This window comes from Chelon labrosus, assembly GCF_963514085.1.
Source record: "Chelon labrosus genome assembly, chromosome: 15".
Lineage (NCBI taxonomy): Eukaryota > Metazoa > Chordata > Actinopteri > Mugiliformes > Mugilidae > Chelon > Chelon labrosus.
This window is the reverse complement of record NC_140348.1, coordinates 27,359,593-27,386,183: the sequence shown is the minus strand read 5'-3', so window position 1 is coordinate 27,386,183 and position 26,591 is coordinate 27,359,593. Positions and strand designations below refer to the sequence as shown.

Genomic DNA, 26,591 nt, shown 5'->3' with positions numbered 1-26,591 from the left:
ACGTGATACAGCAGTGAAGTCGACAAACTAACTACAGACTAGTCGACTAGAAGTGGCCACCACAGTCTGACTATGACAGAGAAGAGGACACATGCTCAGAAGTCTGCTTTTATTTAGTTAGAAAAATAAACTACATGTAGTGGTTTAAGTGGTTCACATGTTGAGTTGCAATCAAACCTCAAAGATCAATCATTTTACATTTCCATCACAAAAAGTTCTTGTTTAAAGCTCTGGAAAAAGTTCATGAGTCTAAATTAAGTTATAAAATACACAGAGACTTCTAGCTTGATTCTAACTCTTCAAGACCAGACTATTTAAGTCTAGGATAAACTATTTTCACACTATTTATATTAAAATGTGGCCTTTTACTGTGGTTCTCTGAAGGGTAGTGAGCTCTTACTTCTGATTTGCAGGATGTAAAGTTTCTGTAACCAACCAGTGAAGAATAAATCAGACCAAAGCAAAGCATCCATCAACACTGTCACTGACAATCTGACTAATCCAATCAATAATCAATGACAAATAAAGCAGACTGCTGCTCGCTCCAGCTCCTGCTCCAATGAAATAAAAATGTGGATGAAACAGGAGTAACAGGAGTAAAAACATCTGGAGTCTACTGATTCTACAGAGACAAGAGAAGACAGACATTAGAATCTAGTTGGAACAAACATCTACACAACAACAGGAAGGACTGTTGATGCTGGCTGGTTGACATGTGTCTGAATCATTCATGAGGGAATGGACTTGATTTGTTGGAGCTCTGTGAAGAGTTGAAGTGCAGCTCTGTTGATGGTCTTAAATGGAGACCATGTGGATGAAGCTCTCCTCTCCACCTCCCAGTAACATGGTCCAGTCAGAGTCTGCTTCAACCTCTGGATCATCAGGACACAGCTCATCCTCTCACAGCACACACCGTCCTGTTTACTACGGTGTCTTCCATCTGTAGAGAGGAGGAGAAAGAAGAGAGGAGGTGAACAAGTGTTTCCAGAGTCTCCCTTCATCATGACATCCAGTAGAAAAAGCAGCAGGGACTTCAGTCCTGTTCAGAGCAGCAGTGGAGCAGCTGTGGAGCTCAGCCAGCTTCCTTTCAGCTTCATGTTAACATGTTGGAGTGGACACACACAGACCTGCAGAGACTTTTAGCATCAAGTCTGTTTCCTCTGCAGATTTCACTAATAAACTGCTGAGAGTCCTGAACGCTTCATTACTGCACCAACACTTTAGTGATGGATTTACTGCTGCTCCATTTAAACAAAGATCAGCTGACTAATAATGACACATGTGATGACTCTGCTCATGGTTACTAAATGTAATGCTGGTTCTGTGATGTGCAGGCTTCAGTCAGACTGATCTCAGAGCTGTGATCAGTTGTTCATCAGATTTGATGAATGACCACCACTGTCTCTATTCATCTTGGAAGGCTGTCAGCTAGAATCCAGCTTTATTTCCTGGACACATCAACACAACAATAGTCGTCTTCACATCAACTCAAACACATGATCACAACAAGCTTCTGGCTCATCTGATTGGCTGACTGTTGTCTCTCTCCCTCCCTGTCTTTCTGTCCACTCCTAAAGCCTGTCTCCATTCTCCTCTCACAGTTTCACTGAGAAGCTGTGAGTTAACAAGAAACACTGAATCTTTGATACTAACTGTGTTTAGGACAATACTGATGAAAGCAGCATGGACTGACTGGAACCCTCTACTTACCTCAGAGTCTCCAGTCTACAGTCTGGACTTTTCACAAGATGAAGTAACTGCTTTACTCCTGAATCCTGCAGGTTGTTGAGACTCAGGTCCAGTTGTTTCAGATGGGAGGGGTTGGACTTCAGAGCTGAGACCAGAGAATCACAGCTGATCTCTGACAAACTGCATCTCTTCATTCTGAATAAAGAATAAAATATATAAATAAAACCATGAATAATTCAATCAGATGTGTTCAGGTTTTAAATGTGCAGCTTAACATTACTGTGTCCTAACAACCTTTAAACTTCATTAACTTTAACAACTAACAGTGAATATTTTCTACAGTTTCTGCTACAAACACTCGTCTTGAACTAAAGGACATTAACAGATTTAAGGAAGAAAGTTCTGGATGAACATGAATTAGATTCAGTTGGCGATTAAACATATCAGATCTACAACAGTAACAGACAGTGAACTGACTTCAGAGTTTCCAGGCTCCAGTCCGGACTCTCTGGAACACCACACAGCTGCTTCACTCCTGAGTCCTTCAGGTTGTTGTAACTCAGGTCCAGATGTTCCAGGTGGGAGGGATTGGACTTCAGAGCTGAGACCAGAGAATCACAGCTGATCTCTGACAAAGTGCAGCAAATCAATCTGAATAAAGAATAAAATATGTTAAAACAAAGTTAATTTTCACTGTTTTTGTGTCAGAGTCAATCATCCAGTGGAGGATTTTTCTTCTAGGAAGTTTTGAAATCTGGAGCTCAGCATAGCTATGCCAGAGTCTATGGACTAAACCACAGAAGAAGAAAACAGACTTTACCATGAAGCTCCTCAGTGTGGCTCAGTAGAATATCAACCCGATGTCTACAGTTTAGAGTCACCACAACCTTACCATCATATTCATCTTAGCACACAAAGAAAACATGGAGTCTGACCTCAGAGTCTCCAGTATACAGTCTGGACACTCCAGAAAACCACACAGCTGCTTCACTCCTGAATCCTTCAGGTTGTTTTTACTCAGGTCCAGATGTTTCAGATGGGAGGGGTTGGACTTCAGAGCTGAGACCAGAGAATCACAGCTGATCTCTGACAACCAGCAGTTCCTCAATCTGAATAAAGAATAAAAGATGTAGATTAAATGAATGAATGAATAATTCAATCAGATGTGTTCAGGTTTTAAATGTGCAGCTTAACATTACTGCGTCCTAACAGCCTTTAAGCTTCATTGACTTTAACAACTAACTGGACAATTTATGTCCACTTTTTTTGACTTTTGCCTTTCAGGGTCCTTTTCAGTTTGACTGATTGTTCTTGTGAACTCCTTTCTTTCATCCTTCAGTTGCTGCAAAGTTTTCTTTACCTTTTAAATCCAGGCAACCGACCTTTTCAGCTTATGCCAGTCCGAGTAGTAGTAGATCAACTTGTTCATCGGTTCCATGTTATCTTTGACTTCGATTGTGTTGTCTGTAACTGCGTTTTTGACCTCTGGATCGTCTTGAAGACTTTCTTTCCTTTCTATAGGTTGTGTTGGCCAATCACATTCATTGTTCAGAAAGAAGTTCGGTCCATTAATCCATGTTCCCCCTTACATCAAACTCTTGGCCTTCAGGCCCCTGCTAGCTTGATCTGCAGGATTTTCTGCTGTTCCTATGTAGTTTCATTGAGAAGGCTTGGTGGCTTCTCGAATCACCGTGACTCTGTTTGCAACGAAAGTTTTGAATCGAGCAGTTTCACTGACAATATATCTGAGCACGGTTGTGCTGTCCGTCCAGAAGATAGATGGTTGCAGTGGAACTTGAAGTTCTTGACGTAACATCTTGTCTATCTTCACTGTGACGACTGCTGCCGTCAGCTCGAGTCGGGGGATTTTGACCTGTTTGAGTGGGGCCACCCTTGCTTTCCCAATCAGGAAAGAACAATGCTTCTTGCCTTGCTTGTTCTCTAGCAGTAGATAAGACACAGTGCCATATGCGTACTCTGAGGCATCTGAGAAATGATGCAAACGTGCTGCAGCAGCGCATCCGAAGTCTGATGGTTTCAAACATCTGTCCATATGGAACTTGGAGAGGTGAGTAACATCTTCTTTCCATTTTTTCCAATCCTCAGCATGTTTTTCAACAATGTTCTCATCCCAACCATGTTGCTCTTTACAAAGCTCTTTCAGCAGGAGTTTAGCGGGCAAGACGACTGGAGCCATAGAAAGTGGAGAAGATCTGCATCCTCTTCTGGGACCTTGACTTGGTAGAACATCGACTCGATGTCTGCCATCATGGCTGTTGGCTCCTCACGAAATCTTAAGAGGACACCAACCAGTGTGTTGGTCTTGTCGGGTCCCTGTAGTAACTCATCATTCAAGGACCGGCCCTGAACGGAGGCTGTGCAGTCGAAGACCACTCTTAACTTTCTTTTCTTTGGGTGATACACTCCGAGATGCGGTATGTAGAACACCCTGTTGTCATCACGGTTCAGCTGATGTGCTGGAACTTGAACAGCATAGCCTTTGTCAATAATGGTGTCCATGAAGGCTTTGTACTCTTCATAGAACTCAGGATTCTTCTTGAACTTTTTGAACAGAGTGGCTATGCGCTGTTCTGCCACACAATGATTATTAGGCATTTGAAGCCTTCTGTTCCTGAGTGGCAATCCAATGCTGTAATGTTCATTCTCTAGAGTTGCTGTTTCCTGTACAGACTGCATGAATTGTTTGTTTTCTTGTGACAACTCTTCTTTGTCATCATAGTTACGCTCTGGGAAGTCAGTATTGTACTGCTGGACCAGCAACTTCTCAATTTCCATCACAGAGATCCTGTTCCCTGAACATTGAGGTGATTTATTCTCTGTTTGCGTCGAGTTCTTTTCTTATGGGCCCATTCACGACCCAGCCAACAGCAGTCTTCATCGCATAAGGTCCTCCATCTCTACTGTTGATGATGCGCCATATCTCCATTGCCTTTGGACAGTTTGCTCCAATGAGTAAGCCTACATCTGCTTCTATTTCTGGCAAGCGTACTTCTTTGAGGTAAGGCCAGTTGCACATATCTGATTGCTTTGGTATGTTGTCAGTGTGAACAGGTATGTTGCTGTGAGTGTACACCTTGGGTAACTGAATATACTTGTTGTCTTCCAGTCTGCACACTTCTGCTGAGAAGTATTTGTGTTGGTTTCCCTTTAACGTTCAGTTTCTTTTGCAGGTCTCCAGTGCAGAACGTTGCTGTACTTCCTGGGTCCAAGAAAGCAAACGTTTCCACATACTTGTCAGTCTTTTTTGACTTAATCTTCACTGGTACTATTGACAGTACACATTCAGGTTCTCCAGCCCCTGTGAGGCTACAGGATTCTTGAGTGATAGAAACTTGAGCACATGATACTTCTTCTTTGTGAGCACCATAAGCCTTCTCAGATGAAACAGAACTTTCTTTATTTCTGTGGCTACCATCGCTCTTGTCAGAAGAGACAGAAACTTCCCTTTTTGCTGTGTGTAGAATGTCTGGGTGCCTTAATGCACATTGTTTACACTCAATTCTTCTTTTGCAGAATTTGCTGAGATGGCCAGGGTTTAAGCATCCAAAACACAGGCCCTTTAACTTCAAGAACTCCATGCGTTCTTTGTGTGGCTGCATTTTGATTTGGCTACATGTAGCTAGGGTGTGAGATTGCTGGCAGTACAAACATGGCTTCTCAAAGGCAATCCCTGTCTCGCTCGAGTTTGCTGGTTTCACATATGGTCCTGGAGGCCGCTGGTTTTCAGCTGAAACGTTTGTGGCAAAACTACTTCCACGGATCTCTCTCTTTGCAGGATGCCTTTCTTTGAGCTCAGTTTTTCCAGTTGTGACTGAGCGGCTGTCTGGTATATTACCAAAGAGGGGATCAAGCATTATTTTAGCTTGGCGGTCTGTGTAGCTCACTAAATCGGCAAACCTTGCTCTTCTGCATCTTCGCTCTTTGATATCAAAAGCTTCAGCACACCAGCATTCTTTCATTTTGTAGGGTAGTTCAAACACCACTGTTCGTAAGTTGGTAGGATTGTCCATCTCGTCTAAGAAGTCTATGTCCTCCATAGAGTTGCGACATCCAACCAAAAACATTGCATAAGCACTCAATGCCTTTACGTCATCTGACTTGATCTGCGGCCATTTTAATGCCTTATCGATGTATGCACTGGCGATATGTAGTTCATCCCCATAGTGTTTACAAAGAAGACGCTTCCCTTCGTAGTAGCCTTTGCTGGGTGTCATGTGAGCACAGCTGAGGACTAACTCTTGGGGTTTACAGGTTGTAAACTGTTCCAAAAAATACAATCTGTCTTGATCATCGTCTGTCTTTTGTTCTATTGAATGCTCAAATGCTCTGTTGAACAATTTGTATTGCAGTGCATCACCTCTGAAGACAGGAATATCCTGGTAGCTGAGATTGCTTTTGTTGTTTAACTAGTAGCTCAGTAATTATATTCTGATTTTGCATGACTTTTATTATGTCCTCACCTCTGTTGGTTGGTGCATTATAGTTCAAATCTTGTGGAGCCACACTGTGCAGCGTTTGTGGTGGTGCATAAAAGTTCATGCTGCCTGGTTGAAGAGGAAAGCTGGTTCTTTCTTGCCTCACGTTCCCACCTCGTAGCCTTTGTGCTAGTCTGTGGCTACTCAAACCATCTTCTGAGTTCTCATACTCTTTGAGCACCTTTATTTTTGCACTGCTTTCAGCTAACGCAGTCTCCAGTTCAAGTTCTTCCCTTGCAACTTTAAATCTGGTCATTTCAAGCTCAAGCTGCTGCCTTTTCTTCTGCGCAGCCACACGTTCAAGCAGGGCTGCATGTTCAGCTTCTTGTTTAACGCGTGTTGATAAGACCCGTGTTGTGGCTGACGTGCAACTAACTTGAGATCCACATGGGCGGGCGTACCCTGCATCATTGACATCAACCTGAGAAACACTGTCACTTGGTTTGACAGTATCTTGGGGGTCAACGTCCTCATCCTTCTCCCTTTGCAGTACAGATTCATGTACATCTGCAATCCATTTTTTAGTTTCTTTCATAAATTTTGTGATGGATGCCATTTTGGGTTCAAACCATTTTTCCTGGTCATATATTTTTTCATCTTCAACCAAAATCTTTGCGACTTCATTGTTGAGGCGACTAAACTCCTGTAGATTAAGTGCAAAATCATTTCCCATCACTTCTTTCACTCCTCCTAAATTGTGTCTCCTCAGTGCTATGTGCCTTTGTAATTTCTCCAGTAGTGCCTTCTCTGTCAGTCACTTTTCTTCATAAAAACGAATGCAATACAACTTCTCAAAATGATGCCAAACTCCACGTTGTTTGACTCAAGGCTTGCAATTAGGGGTGGGCGGTACACCGGTGTCAAAGTCATCACCGGTGTGACATTGCACCACGACATGGATTTTGCAATACCGTCAATACCGTAATAAATCAGTTGTGCGCCTTGAACGGCTGCATTTACATCAATAATAGCCTAATTCTAAACAAGGCATTAAATTTTCTTCAAACGTTCAGTTATTGTCTGAATACCTGTCCTTATATATTATATATCTTGTTACAAATAAAAAAGTAAAACATATTCGTATCAGCTTTGCAGGTGGTAAAAAGGGAGTGGCCATTAAATTAGCGTAACGAGCACTTAACCTGGGTAATCAATAAAGAAACGACTGGTGAAACATCGTGAAGAAAGGTCGGGCCTGTAGCCTATATTATCTGAAAAGAGATGAGTGGAGTGTCGGAACCAGACGGAGTGACCGAGGCCGCTGGAGAGGAAACTCTCGTTCCAAAAAGAGGAGGCACCTCCGTTATTTGGAACTGGTTCGGTTTTAAATCATCCGACACAGAGCAAACTAAAGTAATATGCAAGGTTTGCCGCCGTGTTGTGACAGCAAGAGGTGGAAACACAAGCAACCTGTTTCATCATTTAAAAAACACGCACGCCCGTGAATATGAAGAGGCAACCCGGGCCAAAATGAGCGCAAGTGGGACCAGCAGCACCAGCGGAGCACGTCCCAAGACTACACAGCTTTCACTGCAGGCATCGTTTACTGCTGCTACACCTTACGACAAGAGTAGTAAGAAATGGAAAGATATTACCAGGGCAATTGCGCTATTGAGAGTGAGGAGTTGTCGTCATGGTACAGAGCCCCTCCCCTCGATATCGCGGTATCTCGCGGGATCCTCACCCTCTCCGCCATGTTGGCAGGATCCCAGCGGCAAAACATGATTGTTTACGTGTGTTGTTAACTCGGTAGTAGAGGAGGTTCTCGCAATTCCGCACTGTTTTACCATGCCTGGAACTCACTGCTGCGTTAAAAACTGCTCCAGTACCTCACACGATACATATGGAAAACATAGGAACAATGGAATGCAGTTTTTTAGGTTACCGAAATGGACACAGGATCAGGGAGAGCAAGTCTCTGACCTGACGAGGAGACGCCGGATTGCTTGGTTGGCTGCAATAAGAAGAAAGGACCTTACTTTCGATCTCACCCCCCAGTCGATGAGAGTGTGTTCTCTGCATTTTCACTCGGGTACTTTCTCTAAAAAATGTCTTTATGTTGTTTGTTAAAGCTATGAAGTGTAGGTTACCTAGCTGTTAATGTTGTTGCAAACCCTGAAGTGCATCTGAAGTTTGCTGCCTAGCTAACTATCTAACAAACTGTTGCCTCTTCGAAAATGCTCAATGGCCAACCATTAATGTTAACTAAAAAGTAGTTGAGATTCTGCTCATGACATTATGCTACCTTGTTGGTAGCATAATGTCATAATACATAATAATACAGTTTTCCTGCGCTGTCTCCCTGCGCTACAGTGTGAGAGCAAGTTATTTGGAAGTTTCACGAGACTGACTGTATACTGTCCTGCCAGGTACGGCGAATAAATCAACGAAAACAGTGGTTCGGTCTCTGTTGGTCTTAATAAACACAACGCACGAACACGACCGCACCTACCGCTGTTTTGCGGTAGGTGTAAGCTTGTCCCTGTAAGGCCCATTTTCTTTCGCCTTAACTTTCTCCATTGCTTTACTTTACTTTTCTTGTATTCGTAGATCTGTCCCGCCGAAATAATAAACGCGCAAAAGTTAAAGAGCTCTGGAATGTTTAGTCGCGCCTCTGTTAAGTTCTGAAGGCATTGCCCCTGGCAACCGATAGAGTCTCCTACCATCATGGCCGACCGGCTCAGACCCCGCCCAAATCAACCCAAATCGGCACGTGACTCCTCACTCTCAGTAGGCGTGTTCGACTTCATGCAGATCTGTGCAGATCTGACTTGACGTGATGCATGCTGGGATGGACGCAATGCATACTGGTTAGAAATCCTGTCCGACTTGTGTCAGCCAGGGAGGGACTTACCACCACGTCACCATGTCACATGACCTTAAAATATCGCGGGAGTCTTCGCCTGCAGTCAGATCTTGCAGTTGCTTTCCACGAACTGCACGACCGGAAACCCGCCCTCATGACGTCAGTTCAAAGACGTGATTGGGCAGTTTGGGAGGAATCTCCTCATGACGATTTTGACGTTTCTCGCTTCCTTATGTTGGAATATGCGAAAATGAACAGAAATCGAAGGGATACCTTCTTATATGTGATTTCTGCAACAACGGTAGGCTGGCCTACTGAAAACGTTGTACATCTGACTGCAGTTCAATGCAGTGTTCATTTCTTCGATTAAACAGTAAAAAGGCATTTTTAACATGTTGGTAACAGTAGAATAAGCGGGATAATGGACTTCACTCCGTTAGACTATCCGAAAATAAATAGCCTGGGCTATTGGCTCAACTGTCAGCACGCTCGCCTCCCGATCCGAGGTGCTGCTGGTTCGAGATCGGGCGTGTGCAGAGCTGAATCACACGTTACATTCTAAGACTTCGCGTTGGGCCGTTTTACCATCTAGAACGCGTGCATTAAATTTGTAGAAGTGTCGTCCATTATCCTTTACTTATATCGTAGTACTGCTTCTTCAGTATCATCCTAAATTGGTTTAGTGGGTAACACGTCAGTCTGGCGATCGGCCGTCCGTAGTTCAAATCTTGTTAACGGTTAGTAGATTTTTGGGGTTCTTCTTCACACCTGTCTGTCCAAAAATGAAAACAAATGGCGTTTAATCTCCATCTCAATATCTTTCTGTGAATTCGTTTCATGGTTGAGTTACAGGTGCTAAACGACTTTGGGTGTAAAAGTAAATATTCAAATAAGTAGCCTAATCAGCAGTTCATTTTCGCCAAGATTGGAGACCAAAGCACTATGCTACTTAATCCTTATTCAGTAGATTTGCTGCTATTCACAATCCTTTGCATACAGCATGCTTGTTGTAACACGGGTATAAATTCCGGTAACTCCAAAGCTTCTATTTCGTCGGCAACAACGAATGCAAACGCCGCGAGATCCGCCATTGTTTACACAAAGTTGACCGTGTCCGACTTGTCTGCAGCCGTTTTATGCTCCACCCCTACAGTCGGCGTAAGTTCACGTTGACGTATGCACCTAAGCCTCAAACAGGCGCAGACATCTCAAACGAGCCTAGTGTGTTACGTTTCGTTTCGTCTCGTCACGTCGTGCATACCAGCCTACGAATTCCACGCCATATTTAAGTTTAGAACCTTTGAACTCTTTGTCAAGTTTTTGCCTCCTCTGGAGTGATTTTTTGTTTGTTACTTTGGTTACCTCCTTGTGAGAGTTTTATTTTGGAATTATTAAAGACTTTTTTTCTAACTGCCTCTGCGACTGAGTCCTCCCTTTTGTCCAGGCTTGTCACCATAGTTACCACTAGTGACATCACATCATAGAATTTAGAGCATAGAAATGTTTTTAACCTTTTACACATTACTAATTGTGTATTTTAAACTAACATGCTCTAATCCTTATATGAATTATAATGAAGTTATCATCATTAATTTTTAACTTAAATTATTATTGCTTAACTGGCCCTTATTGGCCCTTACACTAAGTAAACAAAGAAGGACAAGTAAAAAAGGAAGTAAAAACCAAAACAGAACTATGGTGAACTCTTTTACACAGGTTTCTTTGGTCATCCGCTTATATGTTTTAAAAATTAGATAACGACAAATATTTAAGTAAATATGAGCCATCGAGGTGTCATGAGGGTCCTCTCCGTACTGTGATGTAATCAAGGAAGTGTTGCCAGATCTGAAACTGGTATATAAAGTGCTCAAAACTCTGAGAACCAAAATTCAAAGAAGGGGGGGGTGTTTCTTTATTCCAAACCTTAAGAATAGTTTTCTTTGTAATGACCATTCCATACTGGATCAACATAGTTTTCCAACGACTTAGAGTTTCTATCTGTTGTGACCTGCCTAAAATGGCCCTTTCTGGATTAGGAGAGAGGCCATGAGAGCAAAGTTGCTGGAGTCAAATTCCTTGTATGTGTATATACTTGGCCATTAAAGCTGATTCTGATTCTGATTCTGATGTCCATAAACATCTGAGTAGCAGTGAAAAACTTAAGACCGTGTGAGCCAGCGTTCCATCAGAATGATTGCATTTAAGTGGTGAAAAGGATGGGTAAAATGAGTGTAACTTGACAGGTGAATAATACAGTCTATTTATGACTTTGTACTGAATAACTGATGTCTTGAGTTAATTGAGCAAGAGTGTATGCTGTGTAGACATTTAGCCCACGTATCTTCTGAAATTTCTACACCTGTTTCACTTTCCCATGATGCCTTCAAATGTTGCGTGGATGGAGTAGTCAGACCTGTGAACATGTGTACAATAATTGAGACCAGCTTTTCACTACCAGGGTTGGTTGTCCATAAGAACTGAAGCTTATCAGGAGAATTATAAGTTTCAAAATTTGAAAGGTTTTCTCTTTGACTTGCAGTAACCTGAAAAAATAGAATGATTCCAGTGAAAATATTGCTTTAAACTGAGCAGATGAAGAGAAAACATTATCAGTGTTCAGGTCCTTAGTAGTAACAAGACCTTTCCTTTTCCAGGGTAAAAAGCCAACGTCTAGTTGAGAAGGAGGAAATGCATGATTATAACAGATGGGGGCTAAAATGGAAGTGTCTGGCAACTTGAATGTTTCTTTCTTTTTTTGTTTTTGACTATAAGGCCAATCCCTTTAAATCCAAGAGTTTTTTTTTTTCCAGCATGGAGTAGCGCTGAGAGGGAGATGCCACTAACATCCTGCTCTTTAGCCACCCACGGTGGGGTTGTATCTTCAAGCTCTTTAGGATATGCGTCCTGCCAGTAAACAAGGACTCAGGCGTTAGCTGCCCGGTAATAGTGTTGAAACACAGGCAAAGCCAGCCCTCCTGAATCTTTGGCTATACGGTGTGTTTTGTATCCCCAAATAAAAGGCAAAATAAAAAACAAACAAACAAAAACGATCACTGGGAAGACCCAGAACGAAGGGAAACAGGTCAAGTTCAAGCTCCTTCCTCAAAACCTTTTGCATTTCAAACAAGACACCCCTCCAATATTTTTGTATTTTTGCACAGGACCAGAAACAGTGAGTAAGATCACTAATATCTGTCTTACATTTAAGACAAAATGGAGAAACATCCTTTCTGTATTTGGAGAGACAGTTTGGACCAACATGTGATCTATGCACTATCTCAAATTGCATCGCTCTTGTCTGGTTACAAACAGTTATTTTCCTTACCCCAGATGTCCCCAGATTATCACAACACCCAGTTCCCTCTCCCAGATCACTCCTAGCGCCCGAGCACTGAGATTTGAGCAATCCCTCAGACCGGCATAAAAGGTTTTAATGGAAGCATTACCCAGAGAAAGAAGTTGTTGTTTCTCTATCTGTGTGACATTCATATCAGCAAGCAGAGATGTATCTTTTATAATAAAATCTCTGACCTGAAAATAACAACATCTGTCTACAACAGATAATTTCTTGATATGCCATATTTTTCCATAACTTGATTGAAAGTCATGAGGGTAGGACCATCAAAAAGATCACTAGCTGTCCAGCATTTAAATTAAACCTTTCCAAGGTTCCTGGGAGAAAGTCAGAGTTATCAGCGATTGAAAACTGACGTAAGCCCTGATCTACCTTCCATATGCCGTGTGACCCTTCATGCTCTAACAGTATTAATTGTTACTGGGTTGCTGCAAAGTTTTTAATACATTTCAGTACAACTGTAGAGTCTAAGGGATTAACAGGGCGTGAAGAAGACCTATCCATAAACGTGTCTAAAATGCAGTTGTAATCGCCACCAGCAATCAAATTGGTTGTTGATAAATCAGGAAAAAGACTGAACACACCACAAAAAAAAACTTGGGTTATCTAAATTTGGTGCATTAATATTTAACAAAGTGACCTGAAAAGTCAAAATAGTACCCCTCACAATTATATATGCCACATTATTGTGGAACTGCTGGGTAAGAAGCCTACACATAAACCTAGTAAGTTAATAAAAATGAAAAAAACCAAAAACAAAATAAAAACTAGAAAATTCCTGCGGAAATTTTGACTGTGCCGATGATGCTGACGTCCAGTTTCAAGTGTGCGTGCTAAATCATCATATTATATCACATCACTCGGCAACAAAGTGACTGGATGGGTGTGAGTTTGATGTCATGCATGTAGGAGGGGGGGAAAAGAGAGGGGGGGGGAGAGGAGGGAGGGAGAGAGAGGGGGGAGAGAGGGAGGAAGGGAGAGAGAGGAGGAAGAGAGAGGAGGGAGGGAGGGGGAGAGAGAGGAGGGGGGGAGCAGGGAGAGGAGGGACAGATAGAGAGGAGGGAGGGAGACAGAGGAGGGAGGAAGGGAGAGAGAGGAGGAAGGGAGGGATAGAGAGGAGGAAGAGAGAGGAGGGAGGGGGAGAGAGAGGAGGGGGGGAGCAGGGAGAGGAGGGACAGATAGAGAGGAGGGAGGGAGACAGAGGAGGGAGGAAGGGAGAGAGAGGAGGAAGAGAGAGGAGGGAGGGAGGGGGAGAGAGAGGAGGGAGGGAGGGGGAGCAGGGAGAGGAGGGAGGGCGGAAGGGAGGTAGAGGAGGGAGGAAGAGTTTATTTAATTTAAAACATCATCAGCCCAACTATAGTCCTGTAATGGGTTAAGTGGTCATAATGTTTTGGCAGTCTCTTACTGTAATGCTTAAATGGAGTGGAGGAGGGTCATAGTGTCAGATTCTGCCACCCAACTATAGTCCTGTAATGGGTTGAGGGGTCATAATGTTTTGGCAGTCTGTGTCTGTAATGCTATAGTGGGAGGGGGGTGGGGGGGTTGGAGTGGGGGGGTCATAGTGTCAGGTTCTGGCCCCCTACAGTACTGCAGTAATGGTTTGAGGGGTTTTAATGTTGTGGCAGAACCTGTTATCCACTCAGAACCCTTATCCACTTTCTGTGTGCACCTGTGCTGAGTCTGCTCGTCAGGATTGGTCATAATGTTTTGGCACTCTGTGTCTGTGTGAATGTGCTCCTCTTCTGCTGCGTGTGTAAGCTCGTTAGGGTCCGGTTGTCATGGCTACCAGGGCCACCTGCTGTTTGAAGTCTCCTTCTGACTCTCACCTCTGCCTGAGTGAGAAGGAGGTCCAAAAAAACTGGACCCTAGGATTAGGGGTCCGAACAAATGCTCATAAATCAAAAACTAAAAGTCCTATCGGGAAAACAAGCACATTGTGAGCGTCAGCCGAGGGTTTTCTACAATTTAGTGTTGTTCCCACGCGCGTACTGCGAAAATTGTGGCCGTAGTCGTTTTGGAAAAAAAATATGCGAGTCGAAAAATCGTCGAAAAATCGCTCTCGCTTTCCACATACACACACATGGGGAAAAATTCGAAAACTGGTCGGCGCACTCCTCGCTCGGAGGAGCCTGCAGCCCAAACCGTACGTCCCACACAAATAAAACCCACACCATCTGAAAGCCAACAAAAATCCCTACGTTTTTATATAGTTTTTATCGGTGTACCTCAAAAACTGTGGCCACTCCGTAAGATTAAACCTTTTTTTTTTCAGAATTTCGACGAAACTCTGAAGTTAGAGTGAAGCTAGAGTGCGTCCATAGAGATCCATTATAAACGATGATTTTTTCAGATTTTTCCAAAATTTCACCAAAACGTAAACTGCGACCCTGACCAAACCGTAAAAGGTATCGAAACGCCGTTTTCAAAATAAAAAAGCTACACTTCCCGTGCCTCGTACAAACTTCCAAGCATTTTTCTACTCCGAAGCACAGCCGAGTAATCGCTCAGCAAAGCGAAGGAGGAGATTTTGGAATGTTGGCGATTTTTTCGGGCTTCTCCATTCATTTCAATGGGCCAAAACGCCCGCTTTTTGCCCGATTATTCTCGCCCCGTTGGAAGAATCGCTTAGAAAAGTCATAGCACACTTGTCCCGATTAAGGCGCACGTCTGGATATACAATTTGTCTATTTTTTTTAAGAACTCTGGGAGAAGAAGCGAACCGAAAAAAGAGACCGGAAGGCGGAAGAATAATAAACGCAAAGCAATAGTAATATATTGCCTGCAATGGGAGCTAGTGCATCGGCACAGATAATAATTTATCTTTTTAAGAGCTACTTGCATTATCTTTTCGTTTACTGGGTCATGGTGTATTTTGGCAATCATGGCGCATGGCTTCTAGGACGATTCGGTGCACCTGGTCCACTTTGATCCTGTGGGGAAAGTGATCAGGTCCCAAAGGTTGAGGCAACACATCTGACACAAATGCTGTTGCAGAGCCTTTCTCAATCTTCTCGGGCAGCCCTGTGATTTTGATGTTTTGTCGTCTTGACCGGCCCTCGAGGTCGCTCAGTTTGGCTTTCAGGAGTTTGTTCTGGGTACACAGTCTGGTGTTCATCGCGTGTAGGACAGGCGATGAGGGTTCCTCTGTCATTTCTGCGACAGTATCCCTGGGGTTAGCAGTGCCTGGTGAGCTAACTTTAGCTAGCTCACCTGGCGGGACCTCATATTCACTCCTCAAGGGTGTTTCTTGCGCCTTTTGGAACTTTTTCTTGTTTTTACCCATCGTTCAGAGTGTTATGACTTACCTGCCACCGTCAAAAGGTGTAAGAATCAGGCGTTTATTATTTAAACTTAGCAAGGATGGAGGAGCTGAGTGGAAACACACACTCCATGACCTGCTTACTAACGACCCCACAATGGACATTTTCTACAATTTCTGCGACAAACACTCATCTTGAACTAAAGGACATTTTCAGATTTATGGAGGAAAGTTCTGGATGAACATGAATTAGATTCAGTTGGTGATTAAACATATCAGATCTACAACAGTAAGAGACAGTGAACTGACCTCAGAGTCTCCAGTCTACAGGCTGGACTCTCCAGAAAACCACACAGCTGCTTCACTCCTGAATCCTTCAGATTGTTTCCACTCAGGCTCAGACATTTCAGATGGGAGGGGTTGGACTTCAGAGTTGGTCCCAGAGAATCAAAGCTGATTTCTGACAAACTGCACATCCTCAATCTGAATAAAGAATAAAAGATGTAGATTAAATCATTAATATTTCAATCACATGTGTTCAGGTGTTAAATTTGCAACTCAACATTACTGTGTCCTAACAGCCTTTAAGCTTCGTTGACTTTAACAACTAACAGTGGACATTTTTTACAATTTCTGCTAAAAACACTCGTCTTGAACTAAAGTACATTCACAGATTTATGGAGAAAAGTTGTGGATGAACATGAATTAGATTCAGTTGGTGATTAAACATATCAGATCTACAACAGTAACAGACAGTGAACTGACCTCAGAGTCTCCAGTCTACAGTCTGGACTCTCCAGAAAACCACACAGCTGCTTAACTCCCAAATCCTTCAGGTTGTTGTTTTCACTGAGGTCCAGATGTTTCAGATGGGAGGGGTTGGACTTCAGAGAGGGTCCCAGAGAATCACAGCTGATCTCTGACAAACTGCAGTTAATCAATCTGAATGAAGAATAAAAGATGAAATGATTGATGATCAATCAGATGTGTTGAGGTCTGAAATGTGTCCTGATCAATGAGCTGTTCTCTAAAATGAGTAGAGTGACTTCGTCCTTGTGTTATTGTGGATCTTCATCATGTCAGCCTTCTACAGACATCATCCAAACGTCAGTACAACATTCAGACAACTATTCATGCCAACACAGACCAATAAGATGCTGCTGACCTCATTACAGGATCAATATCTCCTCCTCACACATGTTGGACTACAAACTGTTGATAAGTTTGTTGATTCCAGGAGCTTCTTCGTCCTAGATTTGGTGTCTTAGGAGATTTGAGTCATTCAAATGTTAAAGGAGAAGTTGACATGTTCAAGTGTGTCTTCCAACAACAGTCACATGTCATATGGACATTACAGAGTTCTTCAGATTTCTGCTGCCCACACACTGACTGTGAAGTGGTCTCTTCCTAACACAACTCCACTGTTCAGCTGACACTAATATGAAGCTTCAGCAGTCTGACTGACACTAATCAAAGTTCCTCTTTGAGTTCCTGTCCCTCCACTGCAGCTCAGCAGGAAACACTGTGGAAACACAAAGTTACTGACTGGATGTGCTGAAGAACACGATGAGTTGAAGATCAACTTTACAATCATTCATCCACACAACAACACTGTGGATGCTGTCCTCCATCTTGTCTCATTGGAGTCAGACTATAAGGGGATTTCTCCACAGAAAGTATGGACAGAAAGAATGATTAATGACACCAAGAACTCTGTTAATGTACATGTGAACACTGGACTTGATCTGGTTTGTGATCAGACCCACCACAGATGACAACTGCTGATGTTCAGGAACATGATGCTCCTTCATTTAAACTCTTTGAGCTAATTTCCTATCTGACAGTCCTGACAAGAGAACTGGATCTCCATCCTTCAGAAAACTGATGAAAAAATAAATGAAACCTGACCCCAGAGTCTCCAGTTTACAGTTTGGACTTTCCAGTCCAGCAGACAGATGCTTCACTCCTGAATCCTCCAGATAGATGTTATAACTCAGGTCCAGATGTTTGAGATGGGAGGGGTTGGACTTCAGAGCTGAGGCCACGGCTTCACAGTGACTCTCCGAGAGTCCACAGTTAACAAGTCTGTCATAAGACAAATGGAAGAAGAATTTCTATGACTTGATGCGTTTGATGAGTGGACAGTTGGACACATCCTGTTGGACATTTTGTCTCCACATCACTCCTGTTCTCAGCTTTAAACAGCTGATGAACATCTGGTACTAAATACAACTGACTGTAATGTTTGCAGTTAACAAGTGGAACACTGTTTGAAGAAGAATGAGAACGTCTGAAGAACTAAGCTACTAATCTCCACTGATTCTGATTCTGTTAATGATCCGGACTCACCGAGCCTTTCTGCAGTTCCTCAAGGCTGGGATCAGTCTCCGTCGTCCCTCCTCTGATGTGTTGTACTTCTTCAGGTCCAACTCATCCAGAACCTCCTCTGACATTTGCAGCATGTGGGCCAGAGCTGAGCAGTGGATCTCAGAGAGTTTCTTCTTTGATCTGTTCTCTGACTTCAGGAACTCTTGGATCTCCTGATGAACTGAGAGGTCGTTCATCTCCATCAGACAGTGGAATATGTTGATGCTTCTGTCAGGAGAGATTTTATAAGTGTTCATCTTCTTCAGGTTGTTGATGGTTCTCTGGATGATTACTGGACTGTTCTCTGTCTGACCCAGCAGACCTCCTAAGAGTCTCTGGTTGGACTCCAGAGAGAGCCCATGAAGGAAGCGAACTAACAGGTCCAGGTGACCATTTTTACTCTCCAGGGATTTCTCAATGACTTTCTTCAGAAATTTATCCAGAGGTGAGTTATTGTAGTTTCTTCCCAGGAAGTCCTCCAGCACCTCTGTCTTCCTGTTGGTGTAACAGTGGATGATGTAGACTGCAGCCAGAAACTCCTGAACACTCAGATGGACGAAGCAGAACACCTTTTCCTGGTACAGTCCTCTCTCCTCTTTAAAGATCTGTGTGAACACTCCTGAGTACACTGAGGCTGCTCTGATATCAATGCCACATTCTGTCAGGTCTGATTCATAGAAGATCAGGTTCCCTTTCAGCAGCTGATCAAAAGCCAGTTTTCCCAGAGACTCAATCATCTTCCTGCTCTCTGGACTCCAGTGTAGATCTGTCTTAGCTCCTCCATTGTACTTGACCTTCTTCACTTTAGTCTGAACCACCAGAAAATGGATGTACATCTCAGTCAGGGTCTTGGGCGGCTCTCCTCCCTCTCTGGTTTCCAACACATCCTCCAGAACTGTAGCAGTGATCCAGCAGAAGACTGGGATGTGACACATGATGTGGAGGCTTCGTGATGACTTGATGTGGGAGATGATCCTGCTGGCCTGCTCCTCATCTCTGAATCTCTTCCTGAAGTACTCCTCCTTCTGGGGGTCAGTGAACCCTCTGACCTCTGTCACCATGTCAACACACCCAGGAGGGATCTGATTGGCTGCTGCAGGTCGTGTGGTTATCCAGAGGCGAGCAGAGGGAAGCAGTTTCCCCCTGATGAGGTTTGTCAGCAGCACATCCACTGAGGTGGACTCTGTAACATCAGTCAGGATCTCAGTCTTGTGGAAGTCCAGAGGAAGTCGACACTCATCCAGACCGTCAAAGATGAACACAACCTGGTACTCTTCAAAGCTGCAGATTCCTGCTTCTTTGGTGTCAGTGAAGAAGTGATGAACAAGTTCCACCAAGCTGAACTTTCTCTCTTTCAGCACATTCAGCTCTCTGAAAGTGAATGGAAATATGAAGAGGATGTCCTGGTTGGCTTTGTCTTCAGCCCAGTCCAGAGTGAACTTCTGTGTTAAGACTGTTTTCCCAATGCCAGCCACTCCCTTTGTCATCACTCTTCTGATTGGTCCATGTCTTCCAGGTGAGGCTTTAAAGAGATCTTCTTGTCTGATGGTTGTTTCTGGTCTGTGCGGTTTCCTGGATGCTGTTTCAATCTGTCTGACCTCATGTTCATCATTGACCTCTGCAGTCCCTCCCTCTGTGATGTAGAGCTCTGTGTAGATCTCATTCAGAAGGGTTGACTCTCCTGCTTTAGCAATCCCCTCAAACACACACTGGAACTTCTCCTTCAGAGTAGATTTAAACTGTCGTCCACAAACTGCAGTATCATGTCCTGAATGAACAAACAAATAAGATGAATGAATAAACTCTCCAGTAAATATTCCAACATGTCATTGCTCTAAAGAATGAGTGTGTGAATATATCTTGGTTCATCTCTGGAGACATTAGTAAATGTTCCATTTCTCCAGCAGCTTGAATGTTTAGAGAAATCCTCTTACTGCTCTGCAGACAGTCAGCCAGCTCCTCCTGCTTTATTCTCCTCAGGAAGTTCACTGTGATCTTCAGAAATAAATCTCTACTGCTCCTACTCCGCTCTTCATCCTCACCCTCCAACACCTCCTCATTCTCCCTCTGACTCTCTGAGTATTCTGGGTAATCTGGACTCAGAACCTTCTGAATCTTCTTCAGCTCGTTCTTCACAAAAGTGATGATGTTGTCCTCCAGCAGCTGGAACAGAATACCATATGAATGACACAAGCAGACTGAAATCATGGAGACAAACATCAGATCCATGTTGGACACACTGACAATCCACTGGTCTACAAAGTGCAGCATGGAGATGATGGAAAGTAGTTGTTGTACATGTACAGACCAGAAAGATGGAGTCCAGGTGTGTTTGATGCTGCTGGGCAGACTGACCACTGAGAACCTCTGAGCTCTGCTGGTGGACTCTGTGGACCAATCATCAACAATTAGCTCTCATCCATTAGAAGATTGAAGACACTACTCTGCTTCAAATATCCACTTATTGATCACCTCTTCTAAGGGGCTGTTTTCCCAACTACTGGTATGTACACAAGAAAGAAATATTCATGTTTTTCTAAGGTTCAACAGCTTCAAAAGACACAACGCTGATTACTCTTCAACAGACAAGTTCATTTAGTTTATAGCTTCAAAACATTAAAACAATGGTCGCTTCCTCTACATCTCTGTTTGCTCTCATCTTTTAAAGTCACTTAGTTTATACAATATTAGCTTTAGCCATTTTAGCATGTAAAAAGAGTGATTTAGGTTTTCATCCACACTTCAGATCTTTATCCTCCTCATAGATCTTTTCTCTGATTTGTCAGAAAATCTGTAGAAATATTGATATTTCCTCCACAGGGAAACAAGACATCAAGACATCTTTACCTCTTTGGAGAAGAACCATGTTCTCTTTTAAAATCAATAACAAAGTCCTTTGACCAGTCGCTCTTAAAGGACACACAGCTGGGTTCAGATCCAGGTTCAGGTCCAGGAGAGTCTGGTCTCTGCTGCTGGATCCTGAAACTAAACCACCACAGATAAATGTGCATGTTGGATAAAAACTGATGAGAATAAATTCAAAGAAGAGACGTCAGAAGTAAAAGGATGAAACAAACATGTTGTATAAACTCAGTGACGCAAGAGTGATGAACCAGCTTTAACCCAAAGAGGAAGAGAGATGAAAGTAGGACCATCAGCTCCTCATGTAAGACAGCTTCACTGACACTTTACCTCTTTGGACCAGAACCACGTCCTCCTTTAAAATCAATCCAACCATCCTTCGACTGGTCGCTCTTCAAGGTCACACAGCTGGGTTCAGGTGCAGGTTTAGGTCCAGGTTTAGGTCTAAGTCCAGGTCCAGGTCCAGGTTCAGGTCCAGGTCCAGGTCCAGGTCCTGGTACCTCCAGTCTGTCCTCACTCTGATCCATGCTGCTGAATTCACACTTTCTACTTTCACCTGCAGAGGAAACACTAATCATTCATGTGAACATCAACTGAAATCATTTCTGCTGTAAAAAGATCAGCTGATCCTCCACTGATTGGCTCTTATTCATCAGCTGCTGTAGTTCTACTATCAGTCCACTAGATGGAGCCATGGAGGACACACATGATGCGTTCACAGACACTGAGTCTGACTGGAAGCTCCAGCTCATTAATATTCAGTCAAGTCAATGCTGGTTAACAACATTTTAAACATGTCAGCTGATGATGCAGCACAGGATCACCAGTGGTACAACTAATTCATCTTTGTCTTTTGTTTAAAGAAAGAATCAAATATCACAAAGTAAAAGTGGTGTAAAAACATGTGGTCAGTAAAGTGGACTTCATATTCTGCATATTAGCTGTTCTCCTCCAACACATGGATGGAAACACTCTGGATATTTGAATTCTCATTCTACAGTGCGACTTTGTAATTTTAGCTCTGCATGATGGATAAAGGCAGTAGGCTACTGGAGTAAAAGTACTTAGTTACTCTCAATGCTTTACGTTACATTCTAAAGTCAAACATCTCCCTGTGAAATGTGGAGCAGTAGAAAGCAGCACAACATGTTAATATTCACATCAGGCAGATTATCTTCAATATTAAAAGTACTGGAGTAAAAGTACTTTTACTCCCTACAACCCCTACTTAGGAGGCAAGAAAACCAGTGTAGCACTACCCTCAATAGACCTTATACTAAGGGCAGGCTTCTGGGTTCCTATATTGTATTTAACCAATCGTACTTTAACCCCAGTCTCTAAGATTTTTACCCAAGTCAATTTGGATTCCAGTTTACACGCACATTCAGCTGTTAAACCTAAATTAACTCACCTTATGACTCTAATATCAAGAAATATCACAAGACCCTTTTTTTCAGAAAATAAACGAATCAATCATTTACTTCAGGCTTTAAATGAAATAACAAAATACCAGCACACTTTAATTTGAAAAAATATGTTTAAATTAAATGCTTTGTCTTCTCTGTAAATGACACTTAAATCATGAAATTGTCTGGTTCACTACCATTTATGAATTAACCAAAATTAATACTCAACCAGAGAGTACCTATATTCAGTTCAAATAAACACTTGATAATAAACACAAATATGTGTGCACTGTTATATTTCAATAACACTATTCTTTAAGATTCAAAATACCCTTGAAGTTTTATAGACATTCAAATTACTTTAACACACAGATTTTATTCTCAGTATTAAATTTTAACTCGACTCAGTGGGCCCACACTCACACACACACACACATACACACAGCCGGCAAAACAAAATAACCCCGTCGCAGGCCTGATATGGTGACTTTTGAATGCGAGGAAATCCAGTTTTATTCCAGAGATCCAGGAACAACAACAGAAAGATGTTACCTGCAACCTCCGAGACGCCCGTTTACCCGGTCCAACTCTGGAACACAACACAGCAGGAAGACTGGAAGCAACAGATGAATGAGTGATGTCCGGCGATGAAGTCCACCGACGACGTCCAGCGATGACCAACGACGACGAGTCACACACACCGGCAGCAGCGCAGCCGAGTCCTCATACTCCCGCGTCGAGACCACGAGGCAAAGCCGTTATCCAAAGCTGATTTAGCTCCTCGCGGCTAACACGTTCACTTTGATAGCGAATGCCGACAGTTAACTGACGTTAGCTCAGTAGCTTGGCTAAGCTAAAACAGTCCAGCTCCACTAAAGTTTCGAGCTGAAACTTCTAAAGCTGTGCGCGAACAGACAGAGCAGACAGTCTCTCAGATACTGAAACACTACACATTTAATTATTTTCGCTGCAGAGTTACCCACTCGCGGCCACGTGTCTTCTCCGTGCCTCGTCACATCATCGTTCCCCCAAAAAACACTCACTCTCACTCACTCCCTGTCAAACCTGTCAATCACACCTGAACCAATCAATGATCAGGATCACACTTTTTCCCTCAGACAGTACTTCCTCATCTCCATGAATTTCTTCAAAATAAAATGCAATATTCAACCATGTACATTTGTATCTTTTTAATGATAAATGCCTCCTCTTCTATCAAAATATTTAATCATTATGAGCTATTCTTTTAACATTTACCCAAACATGAACTTCTTAAACTATTCATTAATTTATTTATGAGTAAGGATTTTTAGCAGGGCTACACCAGGAAGAACTATTGTTACGAAGCTAGGAAGAGCTACCATTAACTGGGAGGCTAAAAGTACTTAGTTACTTTCAGCTTTACGTTACAAAAGCAGATCAAACTTCTAGAGACAGTTTCAAAATAAAAGCCCGACTGTGTCCTCGATGAAAATCACCTTCAATCATATTTATGCACCGAGTGACACAAACGGACCGTGATCACTCAGAGACACAACATAGAGGATGAGTTTCATCCAGACTCTTACCTTTCAGCTGTTACTGAGTTTAACGTGAACTATGGAGCTGCAGATTTCTGCTGGAACTGAGCTGCTGACAGCTGATGAAGAAAACACGACAAACTGCTTCATTACCTTCAGATGGAGAAAAAGATCTGAGACACGACCCTGGTGGAAGTGAAAGGAAACAGGAGAGTCGTCGTTTTGCCAGATGCAGCTTATTACAAGTGAGACAGTGCCTCACCTGTCAGGTAAATACAAGTAGAGACATGAGTTGAGGCAACAGGCAGCTGAGCCTCACCTTGAATTGCGCAATCTCTCACAAACTGGATTGGGCTCGTGCCTGTGGCTAACTCTCTGTATGTCACTAATATAATGGTTGTAGGCTACACACTTTTATCATATGTCATCATTTCCATAGCCTAGTTAATGTATTTCATATATGAGTGGAACATATCTAGTCTTGCTGATCTGACATTAAACTGCACTGAAAACAGCCAGTACTTCTGCCTCATGGAAGAGGGCGCTAGTGAGCCACGGGTTCATGCTGTTGCTCTTCTTCTTCACGGTCCGTTTATTGGGATTCTCTGTGTGAATGACAAAAATGGAAGATTGTACATCGAAGATTAAAACATTCTCAAAACTAGACCTTCAGTCAAAACGGGAAGTAGTAAATGATAGAAGATATTTAGTTTAACAGTCTGTACGTATCAAATCATCAGAATATGAAGATTTAACAACTCAATATTACTAGGTTATATAGCATAGCACCAGCATGGGTTGGTGGGGGGAATCATCTGAAAAATAAAGTGTGGCCATCTTCAAATGTCAACATAATTATACTAAAGAAAGCAAATGTTTAACCAACACTGATAAAACCTGTGGTAGTCTATCTGTCTTATTTGTAGCTGTCTGTGGTTCTCAGCTCCAAGCCCACTGGTTCTTACCAGAGACGTACATTTCTAAGAATAAATCTATCAATAAGGCTCAAGAGAGAAACAAGAGATCATCTTGATTAAATATTAACTTCACTCACAACGACCACGCTTTAATTGAAGCAGGAAGAATTATTAGTAGACAGGACGTGATGGATTTTGATTTTATACAAGGTTGGTCCTTGATGCCACCTGCAAGAAACATCTAAGAGTCTGTGATCAGCTGTCAGTGATGATCAGAGTCCACACTGCTGTGTGAACCAGTGGATGGGTTAAATGGAGAGAAAGAATTCCCCACTGAGGGATCAATGAAGGAGAAAAAGAATCACATCATATAGACCTTTAATTGAATCAATGATCAACAGCAGTTTTATTTAGCACTTTCTGAGCAACAAAAACTATAATAATCACACATTCAGATCCACTCTTCTAGTTTAGAAACTGTCACCCTGCACAACGCTCAGCTTTAGAAAGAAACTTCTTCCTTGTTGGATCTCTGCTGTCTCAGTGTCAGCTGTACAACAGTTGGTGATCAGCTGGTTTAAAAGGAGGCAACATGCAGCAGACTTCTGCCTGGATCTCTGTGTTCTGCAGTCAGAAATGACAGCAGCACCACCTGCTGGCCACTGCCTCCTACTACAACAACTAAACTAAAACCAGAGCCCGTCTACGGAGAGCCTTCCCACTCTCTATTAAGTCCCATTGTAACGAATTTTGGTTGCAGTTCCACCAGATTTCCACTGGGGGCGATCGCCATGAGTGCAACATGAATGGGACTCTATGGAGCTAAACGGCTAAATGTGTCTCTTTCACCCGATTGTCGTTGAGAAATCTCAGATTTGATTGTAGGTTTTGCAAGTTCAACATGGGTTATAGGTCAAAAGTTGAATGAACGAGAACTTATGTCCTTTCGTTTTCTTACAGGTTGAGTTGTTGTTGCCCATAACACGCTAGCATTGTGCTAATGAACGCTGATTGGTCAGTGAAGGACTGATTACGACCAGATCCCGCTTGACGGCATCGTGGCATCCGAAGCGGGACCAGAATGTTAAGACGGACTTTTTCGCCCAAGTTTGTTTTTTTTCGGCCCGGTCTTTTAAAACAACGAAACAGAAACTCTTCTAGCACGATTATTTACCCGTGTCAGCTGTGTTGTCCATGCCTCGAGAGAAAAGAAAGTGCAGAGCGCGAAAGCACCAAAGCAGTGACTGAAGGATTGCCGTAAAGCAGTATCTGGTCGTACGATGTGTATGACGTCATTGATATTTTAAAATACTTTTTAAAGCAAAATAATTCAATTCAATTCAATTTTATTTATATAGCGTCAATAACAATACAAATCGTCTCAAGACGCTTTACAAAAACCCGGCCTGAAACCCCCAGAGCAGCCTGAAACCCCCAGAGCAGCCTGAAGGCAACGGTGGCAAGGAAAAACTCCCTTTTAACAGGAAGAAACCTCAAGCAGAACCCAGCTCATATGGAGGGACCCATCTGCCTAAGGCCAGCCGGGTACAGACAGAAGAAAGAGAGAAGAGAACAGCAAAGAGAGAAGAGAAGAGAACAGCAAGATAAACATACATCTGTCATAGATACACATATCTGACTAAAGCGTACATGTGGAATCTTATGATACAAACTGATGATGTTACATGACAGTTTGAAAATGTAAGAGGAATCATAGGCAGGTTGGAGAATTGTTCATTCAGGTAGGAGTGGATAACTTCAGGATTCCATGAAGACTGGGCAGGCTGATGAGACCACGACAACAGATGTAGTATAGAGCTCCACAGGAAACACACCACTCCAGGCCAGAGATACTCACAAGAAGAGGGGGGAAGGGGGGGAAGAGGGGGGAAGGGGGGGAAGGGGGGGGAAGGG

At 42.9% G+C, this 26,591-nt stretch overlaps 2 protein-coding genes across 3 annotated transcripts in view; both read right to left on the bottom strand.

The window, feature by feature from the left end:
- The window catches only part of LOC311500536 (NACHT, LRR and PYD domains-containing protein 3-like), an 81,352-nt gene that overhangs the window by 24,733 nt on the left and 30,028 nt on the right, over positions 1 to 26,591 (bottom strand). The window lies entirely within an intron of this gene.
- LOC311500538 (NACHT, LRR and PYD domains-containing protein 3-like) lies at positions 96 to 24,620 on the bottom strand. 2 transcript variants are annotated; one of them, XM_084562023.1, is made up of 13 exons: positions 23,809 to 24,620; positions 21,165 to 21,390; positions 20,820 to 20,957; positions 20,281 to 20,359; positions 19,907 to 20,135; positions 17,955 to 19,740; positions 17,514 to 17,690; positions 16,371 to 16,547; positions 15,915 to 16,088; positions 2,625 to 2,798; positions 2,167 to 2,340; positions 1,711 to 1,884; positions 96 to 940 (listed from the first exon to the last, which is right to left on the bottom strand). In XM_084562023.1, exons 2-13 carry the CDS (start codon positions 21,359 to 21,361, stop codon positions 925 to 927), a joined length of 3,495 nt encoding a protein of 1,164 aa, XP_084418149.1. In that variant the 5' UTR covers positions 21,362 to 21,390; positions 23,809 to 24,620; the 3' UTR covers positions 96 to 924. The 2 variants fall into 2 exon arrangements, with proteins under 2 accessions (XP_084418149.1, XP_084418148.1); XM_084562022.1 differs by lacking the exon at positions 23,809 to 24,620 and adding an exon at positions 22,793 to 23,779.